A 20,374-nucleotide genomic window follows, 5' to 3' on the forward strand; every position below is an offset into this window, starting at 1 on the left:
ATGGGTAGAGTGTGGTTATTGAAACCAGTGCATATTTGATCACATGACTCCACATGACCTTTTGCAACCTTTATCTTACTTGCCTGGGCAGCCTTTATCCTGTTGACCATTCTGTCCTCCAATTCTCTTCCTGCCAGCCCTCTCTGGTATCCTCACTGCACAGGGCCATCTCCAGCCAGGAGTCCCTCAGCATCTCCCCCTCAACACATCTAAAACTAAATCCAAAGTCTCCCCTCCCCACCCCATCTTCCCTCTCCTGAACCCCATATCTCAGTAATTGGTACAATCATGTACCTAGTTGGCCAAGCCAGGAACAGCAGAACCATGCAGTTTTCTAAGCAATGCCTTTTATTTATTCATTTATTTATAAAGTAATGAGATTTGAGTGTTCCTCTAGACCAAGGACCAGCTTGGGGTGGGGGGAAGGGGAGAAAAAACAATTTTGGCTTTTTAAAAACTTTCTCCTGACCCTCTCAACGACATTGCATAAAGTGGAGTTAGCAATTTGTTAGGTCCAGAGGGTCCTAGTTTTCAACGTAATGGCAAGATGCTCACTTTGAGGAATTCCTCTTTATCAGTCATTCATTGCTTAGAATTTCTGCTTTGTCAAGTTTCTCAAGAAGCCATGAGGATTCCCATATCCTCCTTACTTCATGGAAATCCTAAAAGGCTTGGAGCACTTTATTTTTGCTAATACTATTTCTTTTCTCTGCAAATACAAATTGCTCCTAGAAGCCCTGGATAATGAATTATTTAAAAGATAAGGGGTACAGAAGAAGCCTGTGGTATGAAAATCAAGCATTAAGAGAGAGGACTTGGATGCACATGAAATAAAAGCCAGAAGAAGATCATCTCAATTGTTCTGCTTGACAGACTTGCCCATATGTGTGGGTGTCCCTGAAATTTTGAGGAGGATATTGTATGATCTATTTCAAGTACCTGTCGGTTTTTTGTCCCCCCTTGGGAGTGGAGAGGCTGCCTTAATAGCCCATGAGGGTAACTTTTTCCTTTGTAACACACTCCTTTTTCCATGCAACCCACAGGCCTCTTTAAAGCTAGAGCTAGTCTCCATCCATGTACATGTCCCTCAGCCAATCTAAGGGTCCTGGCCGTGGACCATGATAACCGAGCCCTCCAGCTACGTGCTAACTGGGTGATTTCAAGCACATATATCTTACAAAGAGAATAACTGTTTCTTACTCTCAACAACCATGTGGTGTAGGCATCCCTTCCCAGCATCAGTATTGGTTAGACATCCAAGTTATCTCAGCTTGGATATAAAACAAGACAGCTACTGTTTTTCAATGATTCTCCTCTCCAGCGCACAAATAGTACTTTTTAAGATCAGCTTACATGAACACCACCTGCAGGGCTGATTAAAACAGAGTGCTTGATCCCTCCCCCAGAATTTCTGATTCAATAGATCTTTAGTGGGACCCAAGAATTTGCATTTCTAACAAGTTATCAGATGATAATGATACTGCTGGTCCAGAGACCACACTTTAGACTGAAGTTCTGTGGGGTTTTGTAGTCTGTTTGTTTGTTTTTTATTCTTTTCACTTCCCCCAAAGACTGCATTAATGATGGGAACTCTAGGCAAGTACAGGAGTAAGGCACGTCCCAAGCCATTGCAAAACCCATGGTATACTTTGTTTTTCAAAGAAATGTGGGACTATTTGTTACTGAGAAATGAGCTGCTTCTCTGAAGACAGATATCTTTAAGACAACAATCTTTCATAGGAACTCCGTCTCCCATAAAAGATGAAGTAGATTGACGTTAAAGTAGGTTACATGCTTCCTTATGAAGGAGTTTCTGAAGTATAAAAAGCTAAGTGTTACTGAAAGCTGGTTATTCATGGGAAACTAGTTGTTTTTCAAAGTTGTTTTTGACCAAAATAAGAACTTTAGTCATATTTGTACTTTTTGTGCAGAATTCAATAGGATAATCTGACAGAGAATGATGTACTGGATAAAAATTGTATCCATTCTGAAACTGACATCAAAGAGGCCCCTTAAGATGAAATGGAGCCTTAGTCTCTGGGTGGTCTCTGCTGAGGAAGGGAAGGGGATTTTCTGGAATTGGCATTTCTGAACACACAGAACGATAACAGCTGATGGATTGCTCTCTATTTTGAAATGGTATCAATCTCGCTGAGAACCTTTTTTTTTTTTTTTTTTTTTAATTTATTTTTGGCTGTGTTGGGTCTTCCTTGCTGCATGCGGGCTTTCTCCAGTTGCAGGGAGCAGGGGCTTCTCTTCGTTGTGGTGCACGGGCTTCTCATTGCAGTGGCTTCTCTTGTTGCAGAGCACGGACTCTAGGCGTGCGGGCTTCAGTAGTTGTGGCTCGCGGGCTCTAGAGCTCAGGCTAAGTAGTTGGGGTGCGTGGGCTTAGTTGCTCCTGTGCATGTGGGATCTTCCTGACCCAGGGCTCAAACCCATGTCCCCTGCATTGGCAGGCAGATTCTTAACCACTGCGCCACCAGGGAAGCCCCTGGCTGAGAGCCTTTTATTTTTGTCCTCTAATGAAGAAGTATGTTGTTTGAAGAACTTTTAAAAAGGGCAGGTCTCTGCCCATGCTCCATCCATCTCTTAACTGCTTCCCAATTTTGAGTGGCATGACTCCCCATTCCCATAGGCTACCATCTTCTTTTATACATTGTCTTTTGGTTCCTGCTTTTGTTCGAAAAAAAATTCTTGCTAGAAACGTGTTGCATAAATATGGCTCAGGTGAGCACATTATATAGAATAATGTTGAACTAAAGTGGATTTCATTAGTAAGTAATGGCACTTTAGGTACTTTGTGGACCAAAGTACTCTTGCTCGATTTTAACACAAATACCAAAATATTAAGGCATTTTTTTTTTTAGTAAATTTCTCTCATGAAAACATGTTATCGCTCGAAAGGTGGTATGTCATTCCCCTGCTTAAAGTTGCTTAGTTCTCAGGATGAATTTAAAATGCTTCAACCTGGTATACTAATCAAGATTCTTCATAGCAACAGAACCAATAATATGTATATGGAAAGAGATATATTATAAGGAACTGACTCCCACAGTTATGGAGGCTGACAAGTCCCCAGATCTGCAGTCGACAGGTGGAAACCCAGGAGAGCAGGTGGTCTAGTTCCAGTAGGAGTTTGAAGGCCTAAGAACCAGGAGGGCCAAGGGTGTAGTTTCAGTCCAAATGCCAACAGTCTTGAGACCCAGAAAGAGCCCATGTTCCACTTTGAGTTCAAAGGCACAAAACATTCAATGTCCCAGCACAAAGGTAGTCTGGCAGAAGGAGTCCCCTCTTACCTGTGGGAGGGTCAGCCTTAACAGATCGGATGAGATACAACCATATTAGGGAGAACAATCTGCTTTACTCAGTCTACGGATTCAAATGTTAATTTCATCCAGAAACATCCTCCCAGACACTCCCAGAATAGTGTTTGGCAAATGTCTGGGCACTCCATGGTCCAGTCATGTTGATACATAAAATTAACCGTCATATTCAGCACGGAGCATGGAAGATCCTTTGATAGCTAGAACAGATCACTTTAACCATATTTCCTCCTATAACTCCTCCCTTCAGCCATTCAGAGCTAGTTTTGTTTCCGTAAAAGCATCTTGGCTATTCATATCCAGGTGTTTTTAGCTGCTTTTCCCTCTGCTTGAGCGCGATTACCCTTGTCTTAGTTTGAATACCCATACCCCACCCCGGAAGCAGACTTGAAACACAAATTCAAGTGGAAATCATTTATTTGAGAGAAAATATCAGGAAACAGCAGCAGGGGAGTGGAGAAGCAAGGCAGGGAAGGGAAGGAAGGCAATAATGTTAAGTTTTAAGCCCATTACCACTAGACCACTGGGACTCAATCCTATGATTGGGATTGGGGAGATTCTAGGAGACAGTGTAGAACATGCCACCTTCTCAGTAAGGGAGCTGGAGGCCTTATATGCAAATCCTGTCAGTCATTTTGTGAAAGGCTGCCCTGGCGGGGGGGGGGGGGGGGGGCATGGTAATTCCATGACACAGCAATTCAGAGAAAGCCCTCAGGCAAAGATACCCAGGGGCTGGTGGCTGGAGGTCAGGCTGGCAAAGCACTGAAGCGTGAAGGAACAAGGGGTGTAGGCAGGGCACCCACACCTACTGGGGAACCTACTGCAGCTTTCACTTGCCCCTAGCTAACTCCAGCTCACCCTTTGGACTCAGCTTAAGCCTCACTTCTTCTGGAAACCATCCATAGACCTTCTCTCTGACTTAGCTGCCTCTTCTCTGTTTCCCAATAGAACTTCTGCTCACCTGCATCAGAGAATCTGTTACTTCTTCCTCTGATTGTTGTCTTACTTTTCTATGCCACCCACTTCTTTGTGAGCTCTTTGAGGGAAGGGAGTGTCACCTTGTATCTCCAGGGCCTTGCATAGTTCTGGCACATGGTGTTGGCCAATAAATGGTTAGGTAGTAAAGGTAGTAATCATAATGACATGATAACAGTAACAGCCAGTATTTATTGATTGTTCCTTCTGTGTAAGCACTTTACATGTATTACCAGTTCTAGAAGAATGGTAATTTTATTAACCCTATTTTCCAGATGAGGAAGCTGAGGAGTAGGTTTACATAATTTGCCCAAGTTTGCCCAGCTATACATGGTTTGGCCTGGAGGTGAACCCAAGCAGTCTGAATATAGGTCCTGGATTTATTCTTAACTTCTGTATGAATAAATGAGTGAGTGAGTGAATGAGTGAAATGAGTGAATGAATGAATGAATAGTAACACCAAGTTTGATCCTTCAACACCTTGGGAACATTCTGGGGATGATGCTATCAGTACAGTCTATAAAGTTCAAATATCAGCTCTGATGTCACATTTCTGAGAACCCTTCCCAGTAGCCTTGACTGGAAGCATCTGTCCCTCATCTGGTACCTTTTGTAATGGCACTGACTATTCCCTACCATATGTTCAAATTTCTCTGTGTGTCTTAGTTTCCTTACTATTGATAAGTTTCTAGATAAGTTTCTACTTAAGTGTCTGATTCATCTTTGTATTTTCTGTTTCCCCAAACACCAAGCCTTGCACCTACTAAGCTACCAATGAGTGTTTGTTAGAAGGACAGATGGACACCTGGGGGACAATCAGAGAGATCTTTGACGTTTCCTTTATTTTCCCCTAGAAACTGTACAGACTCTTTTCCATCCCACTCTGAGATTCCAGAGAGTCTGTTGTCATAGAGATGGTTCTAGATATTTTAGTCAGTTCTGGAAAATAAAATTCTGTTTAAATATATTAAGTTCAGAAAAGAATCTGTGAAAAGTTTACTTTGTAACATTTAGATAATCATTTGGTTAGAAAATCACATTTCTAAGAAATAGCTATTCTTCCTCCTAAAATTATATTCATAGAAAGAATGAAAGAAAGAAATTATGCAGAAGATCACTGTTTCTAACAGTCTGAACGGAAGAAAATTTACTTCTTTAAAATTTATCTGTGACCATCAAGAATTACCCTTGTAACACCTCAAATTAAAGGCATTTTCCATTCCTACTAGTATATCTCTAATCGTCATTAATAATTAATACTTAGAAGAGTGCCATATTGAATAAATTTGGCTAGAAAGTTGCAAATCTTTATTGAGTCCTTATTGTTTACAGGCTATCTTCTAGATACATGCTGTCCTAATATGTAAGAGATACTTAGAAATATAAACATAAGAATTCTCCAATTTGACTAATAAAAAATCAGAGAAAAGTAAAAAACAAAGCAAAACAAAAAACGTCAGAAATGTAATTCAGCAGAAATTTCTTTATTGATTCTACTGTGTAACAAATTGCATTAGGTGCCAGGGAATACAAAGGAACATAAGACATAAGCTTTATCTTTGAAGAATTTATGACCTAGAAATGGGTCTATGGAAGACAGGTAGGTTAACAAGTAACAAGACTGTGGGATTTGATGGTAATAATAACTATTATTTAGCACTTAATGATGTTTCAGTAGCTGTCCTAGTGCTTTATGTGGTATTATCTAATTTAATCCTTATAATACCTCTCTGTGGGAGGCACTGTTATTATCCCACTTTACAGCTGATGAACCTGAAAGTCAGGAATATTAGGTAATTTCTCCAAGATCAGATACCTAGTAAATGAGTGGGTATAGGGGCCAGTATGCAGATCTAAGCCTAAAGGTCCTTAAAGTCCTACTCAGAAGGCAGTAAAAATAAGGTACCAAAGGGGACACTATTCATTCACACTTGGGTGGAGCAGATGTTATGGTGCCTCAGCTTGGCCTGGAAGGATGAGTGTGAGCAGAGGTGGAGAAAAGCATTGCTTCCAGGACTGAGGCAAGTATGGGAAGCTAAAGGAAACCTTAAAAAATTGGGAAAAAGGTCAAGTGTTGTCATGTGTGTAGGTGGCAGCATGAGTGGAACAGTGGTAGTGAAGCTGAGAAAGGTGTTTGGAACCAGATCTTGTTGGCCTTGAGTGTTACCCCAAAGAATCTAGACTTTTCTCATTAGACAGAGAAGAGTCACTGAATGGTTGTGAACAAGATCAGAATTGTATTTCAAGATTAATTTGGCAGCTATGTGTAAAAGGAATTGGTGTCAGAAGTGGGAAGAAGAAAAGGGCAGTTGGGAAACCACAAAACAGGGAAGGTGAATGGCATTGAGAGCTGGAATTTGGGTTGTAATAATGTGAGCATAGAAGAAGAAACATGGAAATAGGACAGGATTTGGCACCTCCTAGATGTGAGGAACACTTAAGGAGAAGAGATGATAACACATATTAGTTCAGAAAAGCAAATATGTCATTCAGCAGGCAGAGGAAGCACACATCTGTGTCCAGTTAAAGGGACCTACAATGGGAGCTGAGATGAGGGGAGTTAAATGGGGATGGAGCAACTGGTGGGAGCACGTGAAAGCACATGGTTAAAGGTGTGGATTTGCATGTGTAGCAAACAAGCACTTTTTCTGGTGCAGTGCAGGGGTTGGACATTCTGTCAGCCTACAACCAAATAGTGATGCCTGCATTTTCTCAGAAACTTGAGGTGAGCATACATACCTTTAATAAATGCAGAAAATGTGGCATTTAAAATCTGTCATTTTAATATTTTTAAGAATTAAAATGACCGAAGTGACCATACATAACTTTGATAAGTAAAACAAATTATTTCATATATAGTTTATTATAAATATGTAATAATTTTTAAAGGAAATGTAAACCCTAGGTGTTAAATTGTGCTCTAATGGGTACACTTTCGTCTTAATTTAGCATGATAATATAAGACAGTAGAAAGGCGTAATTTAACACTCTCTTTTCTACTGTTTTCTTCAATTTTTTATTAGTCAAATTGGAGAATTCTGGTGTTTCTAGCTTTCATATGAGTTTTTCTTTGTTTTATTTTTTAATAGATGATAATAATGAAGAAGAAGACATTGACATGAAAGAAGATTCAGGTATTAAATTTATAATTTTATTCTTACAGGATAGGCAAGGATCATTTTGTTGTTTATGTACACCTCATATTTTCCAAAGAAAGACAAAATAAGGTTAATAAAATAGAAATGTACACTCAAGGTTATAAAATAAGGAAATGTTATTATAAAATAACAGCTAATACAGTTATGGTATTTAAACATTAAACTTGAATTTGAGCTTCCTGACAGCTAAGGTAAAAATGGAACATGATGTTGTAGTTAATAGAGGTGTGTAACAAATCACCCCCAAAACTTAGTGTCTAAAACACCCACTTATATGCTGAAATATTCTGTGGGTCAGGAATTCAGACCAAACACAGCAGGGGTGATTTGATAATACTACTCCACAAAATCTGAGGCCTCAACAGGAAGACTTAGCAGCTGGGGGTTAGAATCATCTGAAGATTTGTTCACTCATATGTCTGGCTGGTGATTGACAGGGCTGTTAGCTGAGACGTAAATTGGGGCAGTTTTCTGAAGCACCTGTACATGGCCTCTTCCTGTGACCTGGGCTTCCTCCCAGCGGCCAGCTTCCTTTTGTTTTTTCTAGAGAGAGTGAGCAAGCCAGACGCATATCCCTTTTAAGACTCATCCTCAAGAATCCCATATAATTACTTCCACCAAACTCTTTTCTTTGGAGTGGTTATTCACAAGCCCACCCAGGCTCAGAGGAGGAGAGAATAGACTCAGTTTCCTGATGGGGAGCAGTGAGGTTCTACACAGCAGGTAGGACCTGAAAAATGGCTGAGGCCATCTTTGGAAAATGCATTCCCTACATATGATGTATTGCTCTCATTATCAGAAAGTGAGATACATGCCTACTCCTCAAAAACAACCAGTGTTTGGTGAGAGAAATCTAGTGGTTAACAGCATTGGCTCTGGCCTGAGGTCAATATGAACTTGATAATGAATTCATGAAGCAATAGGCCTGGATTCAATCCTAGCTCTTCCACTGAATGACTTTGAATTAGAGTTTTCTGTATAAGCCTCAGTTTACACTTCTGGGGGCAATAATTCTTACCGTACATTCTTGTTTGGGGGACTAAATGAGATATCATACCTGAAATATTCCTTGGACCATAGTAAACGCTCAGTGGATGATTGCTTTTTTCACTCAGTATATCGGACAGATATTAGAAGGCATAGGGCTCCGTTCTCTGGGATGAGAGCCCCATGTTTCTCATTTCGGCAATCACACTGCTCTAGACATGAAATGGAGCCAGTTTTCAAAACTGAAATAGATATCTTAGAGGCCCTAATTTTGTGTGACCTCCTGTTGCTGCCAGAACTCCTTACAAATCACTGACAACCTGGGTCTGAGCAACTCCACGAACAGGGAGCTCTTTAAACTGTGAGGCAGACAGTCTCGTTGGGCAAGGTTTGGTTAAGATCGTCCTTTTCCTTGTGAAGTTACATCTCTCCCTCACCTGACCTCCCACTGTCTTCATGAAGGAATAACATCAGTTCCTTGCCTTCATAACAGTTCACTGGAACAGTGATTGTAGCTTCTATCCACTCTTGTTCCTGTGGTCCCCCCAGGACCATGGACTCAGAGGGCATCAGGAGCAGGAAAGGAAGAGGTAGAAGAGGGACTATACAGCAGCTCTGGGTTCCCTACCTGTATCCCCTTGGCTCTCACTGTTGTTGTATAATACCAACAGCTTTCTAAGGAAAGTTCTTGTGACTTTCAGCTGAGTGCTTGTCTCTGTTCATGAAAGAAAACTCAAAGTACCAGGGAGTTCATTTCTCTGAAGCAGACCTCAGCCAAGGTTGGCCAAGAGTTGGTTGATCCAACCAACCTCTTGCAGGACACATCTGAGGCATGTCCTAGACCAGTGCTACCCAGTAGAAATACAACAGGAGCCTCAAATGTGAGCCTGATATATAATTTCAGATTTTCTAGTAGTCACATTGAAAAGGGTAAAAAGAAAGCCAGTGAAATTAACTTAATATTTCATGTAACGTAATATATCAAAAATATGATCATTTCAACATATAATCAATATAAAAATTATATTCGTCAGATATTTTACATGCTTTATTTTTCCATACTAAGTTTTTGAAATTTGTGTGTATTTCACACTCACATGCCAAATCAGACTATTCACATTTCAGGTATCATTGGCAAAATGTAGTATTGGACAGCGGGATTCTATACCATCGCCCAGAGGCTCCCAGCAGTATTGAGCCCTGATTGTCCACAGCAGAACTTTCTCATTAACACACTAACTGGTTGTCCTCCCTTTCCAGTCTTACTTCCCTACTGCCCTCTGGTGCTTCCTGGGGTAATCTCTCAAATTAAGTACTTGCACTCAAACCTTTCTCTCAGTGTCTTCTTCTGAGAAAATTCAACATAAGACAAGGACTCTGCTTGCCTTTTGTAAAACATAAAGCCCAAGGCAAAATTTCAATTAAAATATCAATTCCTATACTTAGGTAGGATATCTTATTATTTAAAAGAACCATAGGTTGAAAAAAAAGACTTTAAGCGGTCACCCTATCTTAGATTCCATGAATTTAATATTAATGCTTGCATTTCATGTGTATGAATGTATCCTGCTCATGTGAGGTATCACCGGAATATCCTTCAGTCATGGGGAGCACTGCCCTTTCAGCCAGACAGTTTAAGGAGCTTATCTTGCTAAGGATCATTTGCCTAAAGTGACATAAGTACACATTTCTAGGCAAAGGGAGTTGACTTCTTAATGAGATGCAGCTAGCTATCCGAACCACTGAGTGAGTTCAAGGAAATCATTATTAATGCTAATGCAGAGCCCACAAGGTTGGAGTCAGCATTTGAGGTTTGGGGGCCTTAAGTGGGTCATTATTTCTGATTTTAGTCCCACCAAGTGTCCTGGGGGTTTTGTCTCCAGCAGCTAGATTCAGCTGTTCATGTCACACTGAATGGCCCAAGGATACTAAGTCACTCAGGCAGAATGGGCTTGGGAAGCTGCTCTCCATTCCCAATACCTGAGTGCTGAGATCATGGGGGACTGTGTGCAAAATGGGTCCATGGAGGGCCAGCTGGCCTTGCTGAATATTGGCGAGCAGGCTGGCTTCCGTTCAGTCTCACTCTCAGGTGTGCTGGTCTCTGAGAAGTGTATGATTGAGCCTCCTAAGACCATTAACTGCTGGCCTTCCCTCTGCCCTGCATCACCTCTTCTTCTCCTACAAGTAGAAATGCTGGAAGAATTTGTAAGAATACAGCTGACGCTAGTGAAGGGCTGCTTGGGTGAATCAACCAGCCAGCAAATGCTAGTGAATGATAGTGGATAATAATTTGGATATCAAGAACCAGTGAGGTGCTGGGAAACGTACTCTCTGGGTGGGGGGGAGCCCCAATTTGAAGAGTTTTCAGATTTCTTGGGTATAAATATGCCTACCATGGTATTGTTCGAGCTGCCAAACGTGAGTCCAATGAATGTAGGAGTGGAGGAGAGAGAGATCCAACCAGCTGGGGCAGTCTGGCTCAGATCAACCCCAGCACACTTCTGCCGGGCCAGGTTTTGAGTGTGTACCTTGTGCCAATCATTCAACATACATGAACTCACTTAAGATACGCACCAGCTCTAAGAGACGGGGACTGTTATTATCCAAGGCTTAGGGGGGATTACTTCCTTGCTTATATAGTAGAGACAGAATCCCGGTATCTAGGTCTAACCCGAAAGCTCACATTGTTAACCCTCGTGCTCCTGTCTCTAGGCTCTAGTAGTAAGAAGAAGCAAGAGCATATCAAATGGTATCAGATAAGGTCATCCTAAGGAGAGGCTCTGCCCCCATGGGAAGTGGTAGAAGCCGACTGACTTAAATGCCTAGGATCCTTTTTAAGTCCTTTAATTACTTAAGCCGAGCATAGTAAATGTTACCCTATGTCCTTTCATTTCCAAGACCATGCACTCTTGAAATGGACCCCAACCTGAGCCCCAGGGACAGAAAATCAGCAGCCACCTATGGCAGGTCAGCCACCTAAGAGCCAGGAGCACAGTTGAGTTCCTCAGGGAGCAAAGACATGCTCATAGCAACACCCCAGCGTTCCAGCCTCTGCCAGAAATAGAGGCAACAGAGACAGTATGATACAGTGTCAAGGAGAAACATGGGGTGCTATTGAGGAATGTTCCTCTAGCTTCCCCCGGGCCAAGCGGGAGAGTAGAAACATGGGCACAGAGGCCATTTGTAGCAGTGACTTTCATTTAAGTGTCTCCATGGGTGTTATGAAATGATACTATACTAGGTCATACACGACTGCTCATAATTAACATGTTTCCGTACCCACTGACCACCCCAGGAGTGCCCTACAACTTCTTCAGAAAGGAAGCACTAGTACTTTTGGGGTATGTAAATAGCTCAAAATGTGGGCAAATAGATGTCTTTTTAAACCTCACCCATTCCCCAAGAATTCCCATTCAGGTGGGGAACCAAGAATTCAGAATTTGATTCTCAGAAACTCACTTTCAGGAAATGCTGGTTTGGAGTTGGACTCCCAGCAATGGAAACTCTCCTCTTGGTCCCAGTTGTAGATGATGCATTTCAGGGCATGGGAGGGTTAGAGTCTTCTCCCAGAGATATTGCAAGTGTTACTCTGCTCATTTTACGAATCCCTTTGAACCCAGCATCTGTGCTCAGTGAGCTGTTCCAAGCATCTCATTTCTGTTTTTGCTGAACCCAATCCGAAGGGTCAATATCCATCTCACACCTGGTGACAGAAAGCTGAGGGAGTTGCTAATGTAGTCGCTGGCAACATTTTTCACCCAGGTCGTGGTAATGACCTGGGATGTGACTGCCTTGCAACCACAGAAAGCCTAACCCTCGTGCCCAAAAACCTTTGTAGTCCATAATGCCAAAGTTTTTAATAGCACATCTATCAAATGCATTTGATTTGTTCTGTTCTTTTTATAATAAATGGGAAAAGAAAAATGAGTCGCCATAACTCTGTAGTGTAGTTATAAAATCCTGGAGTAGGTAACAGCTGCTAAAAGGGTGAGAATTACTCACAAGCCCCATTATATCTTGGCTTTAAAGAAGGGCCTGGGTGAAGGGGATATAAAACAGAATTTGAAATGAAATTCTCAAGACACTGCTAGACACCAGTGACACAAGAGAGATTACGGAAGACAAATGCCCTTTCTCATCGAACTTATATTCTCAGAGTAGGGGGTGTTTGAGAAGGGAGACATACATTAAAGAAATAAACAAGGGGACAAGATAATTTCAGATACACCAGGTGATGTGTTCGCGAGAGATTTTCCTTGCAAGGACCCTTCAGATTAAATAGTCAGGGAAGGCCTTTCTTGGGATCTGAATTTGATCTGAGATTAAAAGATGGGAAGGAGGTAGATGTATGAGTATATGTGTCAGGGGAAAGGAAGAGCAGCAGGTGTAAAGTTCCTGAGGCAGGAACCAGCCTAGAACTGACTGAAGAAATGATTGAAGGGAGTTAATAAATCTGAAGCCAAAGAGCAAGTGGGAGATGAGGCTAGTGTGGTAGGTGGAGCCCAAGTGACATGTTGTCCTGGGCCATGGAATTGGATTTGGATCTTATTCTAAGAGCAATGGTTTTTAAACAAGCAAGCAAGCGATGTGATCTGGTTTATGTTTAAAAGATAACTCTGGCTGCTACATGGAGAATAGATTGTAGGGAGATTAGAAAGCTAGAAGTTAGAATTCAGGTTGTTGTAGTAACCCAGGTAAGAGATGCTGCTGGTTTAGACTAGGACGCTGATTGCCAAGAATGAGCACAGTAGAGGAATATGGGATCTATTTTGGTGCAGAGCTAATAGGACTTATTATGATGGGATTGCTTTACTGGAAAAGTAATCGAAGAGAAATATGAAGGATAATATCTCGGTTTTTGGTTTGAATTCCTGGGTAGATAAGTCATACCATCCCTTGAGATGTGGAATACTATAGAGAGAACAGGCTTGCAGACATGAAGAGTATCGTTCTGGCTGTGTTGTTTGAAATGCCTAATGGGATTATTTACATAAGTTTGAAATGCCTGATGGGAGCTGAGTAAAGGGGAATCGTTAGAGAAGAGTGGGGTTCAGGTAAATCCCAGCCGTGAAAGGACAACGGGGAGGTGGTAGTTACAGGGCCCAGAAGACAGAGAGGGCTGTGAGGAGAAGGTCAACTGACGGGAGCTGTGACCTTAGATTGAGGGAGACAACCAGCCCTTGAAGACTACTGGTAGCCTAGGAAATAAATGCCCTGGGCTCCCCATTGGCTGGATCTAACAGGAAGCCAGTGAGCTGCGGAGTTCATTGGTGCGGTCCATAGAGACCGGTCTCCCAGAGCACATGGGGCTGGGGCTGGGGCTGGGGCTGGGGCTGGGGATGGGGGGGGGGGGGTGAAGGGTGGAAAGTGGATCTGAAAGGGCAAACAGAAGACATCCAGTCCAAATGCAAAATAAGATGCCACATGGGCCATTGAAGGCATAAGCTTTGAGAAGTGGAGAGACCAGGACTGGAGATATAAATTAATGCCAAACAAAGTATCCGATATCCAAATGGGATGAATTCAATGATAGTTTTCCTAAAAACTGTCTTCAGAATTTGTATTACTAGCCTCCTTGGATAGACTTGGTTGGGGGACCACTGAGAAAAGTGGGAAGCATAATAATTTAGTCGGGGACATATAGAAGTTTTTTAGAATCTGGATTACTAAAGAAATCTGTTCAATAGAAGGAGGATAATTTCAAGCCCCACCGTAACGCCCCAAAATGAGATGACTTTACAGCTCATCTAACCCTACTTTGAGGGCTAAAATGAAATTACACAATGACAACTGTCAATTAATCCATGAAGTTTAAATCAAACTCTCCTGGAGAAAAATATAATAATAATTCGGGGTTGCCGTGTGGAAAATTTTTTAATTTAAAGAAAAGCACTTAAGATTTCCCATTTGTGTGAATCATTAATAATGGCAATAAAAAAAGTGTTTATGCTTAAGCTCTAAGTATAAGTCCATGTTCATTGGCGAAGCACAGGTCTTTGCCAAAATTTAGCTCGGCCATAATGACAGATAAACCTGCAATTAAGCTTCACTGTATGTGTAGGTTTAGTAAGAAATATATATTATTAAACATCAACAGAATTTTGAACCCCCACCGGTAAATATTTAAATAAAAACGTAGTAAATCTTTGTGCTTCCAGAGGGGTTAGAGCCAAAAGACCGCTCTCCACCCAACAAGAAGAGCAAAGCAAAGAAGCCAGAAGGCTCCAAAGACTCTAGCGAGGGTAAGTCCAGCTGTTCCTCTCTTAAAAAAAAAATGTTCCATGAAAAGAAACTTCTGTTTAATTTTTAAATTTTGTATATGCTCTCATATTCAGATATTTCTAAGGGTTCAAGCATCGCCGGGCACTTCTTTCTCCTTTCTTAATATGTTTACTCTCCCCTGAATGTGAGGATGAAATAGCAGATTCAGGTTTCATTTGTTAAGGTAAAAACCAAATGTAAAAAAAATCATTTTCTCAATGTGACGTATCCTTCATTCCTACAAAGTGTGAAGTTGTGGGTAGTGCTTACCAGTTAGGTGCTCTGAAATCAGGTAAGGGTGAAGGTCCAGATCTGTGTGTGACGAGTTGCATGGTAGCTATTGTCTTATCGGATCATTTGTTTTTCTCATGAACACATTCTGAGCCCAGAACCAAGCCTCAGGAGTGGGAGATGGAAACGCTTCCTGTCTTTAGCATTCTCCTCTCCTTTCTAGAAGCCAGTGTATGTTTGCATTTATGCATTGAATGGGCATGCCCAACTGGGCTCAGTTTTATGAAGAAATGATGCGCCCTCTCTCTTACTTATGACACGAGTACACTTATAAGATATGCAAATTTTTCAATTAAAATGGTATCTTTAGGTATTTTGTAAAGTGAGCCTCTAACCTAATGGTATGCATGAACTTCTAACAGTGGAACATATTTATGCCTCTACTTTCTTGCCTGGAGCCACACTTCATCCACTGTGAGATGGCGAGTACAATAATACTGATGGTGTCTGCTTGGGTCTTTGGGAAAGAAGATGCCAAGGTGAAGTAGAAGTGCAAGAAAGTACTGGGTGAAAGCCTGTGAAGGATGAAGTGGGGAGGAACAGGAAAGGGAGAAGTGGGTGAAGGAGAGAAGGAAGGAAGGCAGATGAGCTGGAAAAGCCTCCATCTGCAAATTAGTCTGAGTCTGGGGAAGCCCAGGCAAGGACTGGATAAAAGGGCTTTTGCACTGGGCAGGAATGTCTGGGCTGCAGGGTACCCTCCCCCCTGAGGGCTCTCTGGCTGCAAGTGGCTTGGGGAGAAAGTGACATGAACATAATACTGCCTTGAATCCCCAAAGTGTGGCCGCTGGATGCTGTCAGCCAACTTGACTCCCAGCATCAGGCTGTCTCTTGAAAGGAGACCTTGAGCAGCTCACCTCCATGACTGCACAGCCTCTGTGTGCGTGATGGGTTCTCAATAAGTCATGACACTGTCTTCTCCCTCATCCGGGCTCAGAACCAATTGAGAAGGCAAAGCTGTAAGAAAGTTGAAGTCAAAAATATTAGCTTCGTTACTAATGAGGTTAGACCAGAGCTGTGGTTATGCTGCCCCCCGAATGGGCTCCCTAATGCTGGGTTTCACTCCTGAATATGAAAGACCCTGCCCGCTTAAAAGCAAGTGCCACTGTCCTTGGTATCCTCGACTGCCTGGATAGAGGCTGCCCTGGTGAGAATAAGCCAGGACATGTCCTCTCTGAAGGCAGGTGGATCTGAGAGAGACTCACCATGGGGCTGTTTCTTCTCCCAGGCTCACCCTAGGTGAGGGGGATGTGGAGACAGGCGTGGCAGTAAATGTCCACTGCCCTCTGGGTGAGGAACAAGGGATAAACAGTAGAAATAGTATATGTAAAGTGCTTGGCACAGGTCTGCTTTCCATTAGTGATGGCTATTCCATTATAATTACTATCATAATCAGGACCATGATAGGGTACACATTGTCCTAATTCACTGAAGTGTGCTGGAAAGTTTAGAATCATTCCAAGAAGAACAGTTAGAACCATGGAGAAGGGCAGCAGCTCTCACTGGCCGGAGGGGGTTTGTTAGGATCTGATTGGGAGACTAGTCAGGGTTCCACCTCCTACTAGAATTAGGTCATTTCCTGGACAGTCTCTGAAGACCATGATTGGGAAACGGATTAGGGGCAAAACAACAATTGCCCTTTCCCTGGAGAGGCTCCACCTCACTGAGTGGTTCCCATCACACGTGTGACCTACATCAAAGGTTGTTTTCCAGAGGCTGAGGCTGCTGTCATTTCCAAGTGTCACGTGGGGGGTGGTGCACATACAGTGCAGCAATTCTGTCATCTTAATTAACAAGGGAATTCTTCTGAGTTATTCCTTCAAATGGGTGAAAACTTCATCATTTCCTAAATAATTTGCTTTGTTTAGGAAAACCATCTCATAATCCTAATATGACTAAATACTATGTCTTCACCTCACCCAAATATGTCATCCCAGAATCTGCTCTGAGTCACAAAAGTGCCATCACTGTGGATTTGTTACCAGGGGCATTTGGTCTGTGACATCATGGTGAAATGTAAATGTTAGTCACTCTACAGAAACATGGGGATTGCGTGTTTGTTTGTAAGATGCCTTCCAAGATAAGAAAGTAAAAGCTGCTGGGAAAGGAGTGAGAAAGGGAGCAGAATCTGACATGCCAGTGATAGATGACTGCATGATAGGGCACTCGTTACTTGTCAGTATTTTGACAAAGTAAACTACGTCCTGTATTCAGGTGTTGTATTGTTGCATATGTCTGACTTCCTCTTATGATTCAAAGAGTTCCAATCATTCTTTCCTACTGGATATGCAAATGGATTAGTGTATCACTGGGTAGAAGGGGAATGTGGGTCATGACCCTTCTCTGCAGTCTTCCTACTTTAGAGTTATCAGTCCTTTTCCAACGTGGTCATCTCTCTAATATGTTTTAGTAAGAGAAACTTCTGGTATTTTTATTTAGAGATCACTCAGCCTAAATCCCCATCACTTGGCCTCATCTCACTTCTCTCCTACCTTTGGGTTCCCTGCCCTGCTTCCGACACTTACAGGTACTACTGATCACCTCAGCTCACCCTGTAATATACATTCTCAGACAGGGTCATGGAGAGTGGAGTTGGAACACAAATTCACTTGGATTTTGCAGCATATATAACCATAATAGCTATATTTTGATCCAGAAGAAGAATCCTGAGAGCATATGGTCAAATTTTCTCATTCTACAGAGCTGTTTTTTTTTTTTTTTTTTTTTTTTTTGGCTGTGTTGGGTCGTCGTTTCTGTGCGAGGGCTTTCTCTAGTTGCGGCGAGCGGGGGCCACTCTTCATCGCGGTGCACGGGCCTCTCACTATCGCGGCCTCTGTTGTTGCGGACGGAGCACAGGCTCCAGATGCGCAGGATCAGTAGTTGTGGCTCACGGGCCCAGTTGCTCCGTGGCATGTGGGATCTTCCCAGACCAGGGCTCGAACCCGTATCCCCTGCATTGGCAGGCAGATTCTCAACCACTGCGCCACGAGGGAAGCCCCAGAGCTGTTTTTAAAATAGGCTGCAAACTGTTCTTTAACTTGCCCGAGTCCATGCAGTTTATTAACGTTTTCATAATTTTTTTAATGTTTTAATAATAATTTTTAATAATTTTTTTTCTTTTTTTTCTGGAAACAACACAGCTTCTCTAATCTTTTTCCCTTTCTCTCTTCTGGAAATTAGAACTCATTTTGTTGAAGGAGGAAATGTTGCCATCATTACAGCTTTGAGTGAAAGCAAATATTATAAATATTTAAGTATTTAACTTTAAATATTTAGCTTTAAATATTTAAATATGTAACTAAAATATTGAACATCAAATTTTAAAAATCAAACAATTTCTAAAATTATTTGCATTTTTTGTACTGTGGACTTTTGGATATAGAGTTCTATTTTCATTATTTTGATTGAAATTTCATGGACCACAGTATACTTTGATTTGACCCGCTGCAATGCAATGCCAATAATGAAATGATTAGCAATTTCAGACCACTAACTGTTTGTCTGGCATGTGATATAAATGGTAATGCTATCCATAAACCACCACATCATAGGCATAATTGTTTGAAAAAAACCTGATTAATACCCATTCCACCCATTGCAACTCCCAATAATTTAAACCAGTTTTGTTTCTTACAAAATGTTTAATTGAAAGAATATCATTACAAAAACTTAGCACCTTTAATAAAACATGCTTTCCTCAATCTCTTTCCTCTATCCTTCACAAGTAGATCCTCTAGAAGTTCCGTTAGTGAAGTCTCTCAGGCTTTGTTTGTCTGAAAAGATGTTATTTTCCTTTTTTTTTTTTTTTTTTTAAGGTGGTTTTGCTGGGTAAAAATTCAAGGTTGATGGTTATTTTCTTGCAACATTTTAAAGATATTTTCCCACAGTCCTATCAATCCTATAGTTGTTAAGAAGTAATCTCTCAGTCTAATTATTGTATCTTGTTAGGTTATCTGTCTTTTCTTTCCAGCTGTCTTGACAATCTATTCTTTATCTTCAGTGTTCCTCAGTTTCACTGTGGTATACCTCAGTGTGGGTTTCTCTTTATCCTCCTTAGGATTTGCTGTGCTTCTTGGACATGAACATGGGCATCTTTCATTAGTTCTGACAATTTTTCACCTATTACCTCAACAAATGTTAGTTCTACACTACCTTCTATTCTTCCTTTCTCTGTCCTTCATGACTCTTAACCTACATTGCATTTTTTTTTTCTGTGCCACTATCTCTCTTTGATGGTTTCTTTTTCCAAGTTTATCATTCAATTTGCTAATTTCTATTCAACTTTCCTCAATCTGATGTTTAACTCTTTGCTGAGTTTCTCATTTCAGTTATTATAGTTTTCATTTTTATAAGTTTTATTTGGTTCTTTTTCAGATATACCTGGTCACTCTTTATTTAATTAACACATAAAATATCTTTTAAAAAAATCTGTATCTGAAATTTCAATGTCTCCACTCTGTATAGATCAAAATTCTGCAGTTTATTTTTTCTGCAGATTCATGCTTGTAGTTATTTCCTTGTATGTTTTGCCTTCTTTATTGCCATGTTCATTGGATTTTTCTTGGTGGGAATTTTTTGAAGTTGGATTAAAAGCTTGTTTATTTATATTTTGTTTTCTGAAATACTTGAAGATACTGCCAATTTAGGAATACCTTAAACTACATATTTGGCTTAAAGTTTTATTTCTTGTTTTGTTTGCTGTTTGTCCTTAAGCCCACATTAGTGCACGTATAAGATTAGGAAATCTCAACAGATACCTTTATCTTCCTTTTTTCCTTCTCCAGCCAATGCTAAGCTGAGACAGGCAAATTCCCCACTATTTTCAGAACCAAAGCACTGCCCTTCTGCACCTCACATGTGTGGCTCATTCAATTCAAGTTCTGGCTAGACTTTCTCAATGAGTATTCCTGTATCTATCACCAAAGTCACCTGGGAACTTGTTAGAACTACGAATTCTAGGGCCCCATCCCAGACCTACTGAATCAGAAACTCTGAGGTAGGATCCAGTAATCTGTGTTTTTAAAAGCCCGCCCGGTATTCAGATGCATGCTCAAGTCTGAGAACCACGGTTCTAGGGTCTAGACCATCCGAGATTGGCAGATGCCTCAAAGCGAACAGTAATTTCAGTGCTTGCTTAGAAATCTTGATTCAATATCGTTCATCATTTCTGGCTTCTTAGAAGTTCATTATAAAAGCACCAGCTTAGCAATGTATTCAAGAATCAGATGGATAGGTAAGGTGATAAGTAGATTAGAAGATGACTGATAGATAGATAGAGAAAGAATACATAAATGGTAGATAGTATATGCATACAAATATACATATAAAATACATATCTACATAGCTATGTGTGTATGTACATACATATCTACATATATAATA

The 20,374-nt window shown here is 41.2% G+C and overlaps 1 protein-coding gene across 2 annotated transcripts in view; it reads left to right on the forward strand.

Moving 5' to 3' along the window:
• MACROD2 (mono-ADP ribosylhydrolase 2) overlaps positions 1 to 20,374 on the forward strand; it is a 1,969,440-nt gene that overhangs the window by 1,783,474 nt on the left and 165,592 nt on the right. For both annotated transcript variants that reach the window (XM_068566158.1, XM_068566159.1), the window contains exons 10-11: positions 7,388 to 7,432; positions 14,602 to 14,685. In XM_068566158.1, the coding sequence (XP_068422259.1) occupies positions 7,388 to 7,432; positions 14,602 to 14,685 (129 nt within the window). The remainder of the gene's footprint in view (positions 1 to 7,387; positions 7,433 to 14,601; positions 14,686 to 20,374) is intronic.

This window comes from Eschrichtius robustus, chromosome 16 (assembly GCF_028021215.1).
Source record: "Eschrichtius robustus isolate mEscRob2 chromosome 16, mEscRob2.pri, whole genome shotgun sequence".
Lineage (NCBI taxonomy): Eukaryota > Metazoa > Chordata > Mammalia > Artiodactyla > Eschrichtiidae > Eschrichtius > Eschrichtius robustus.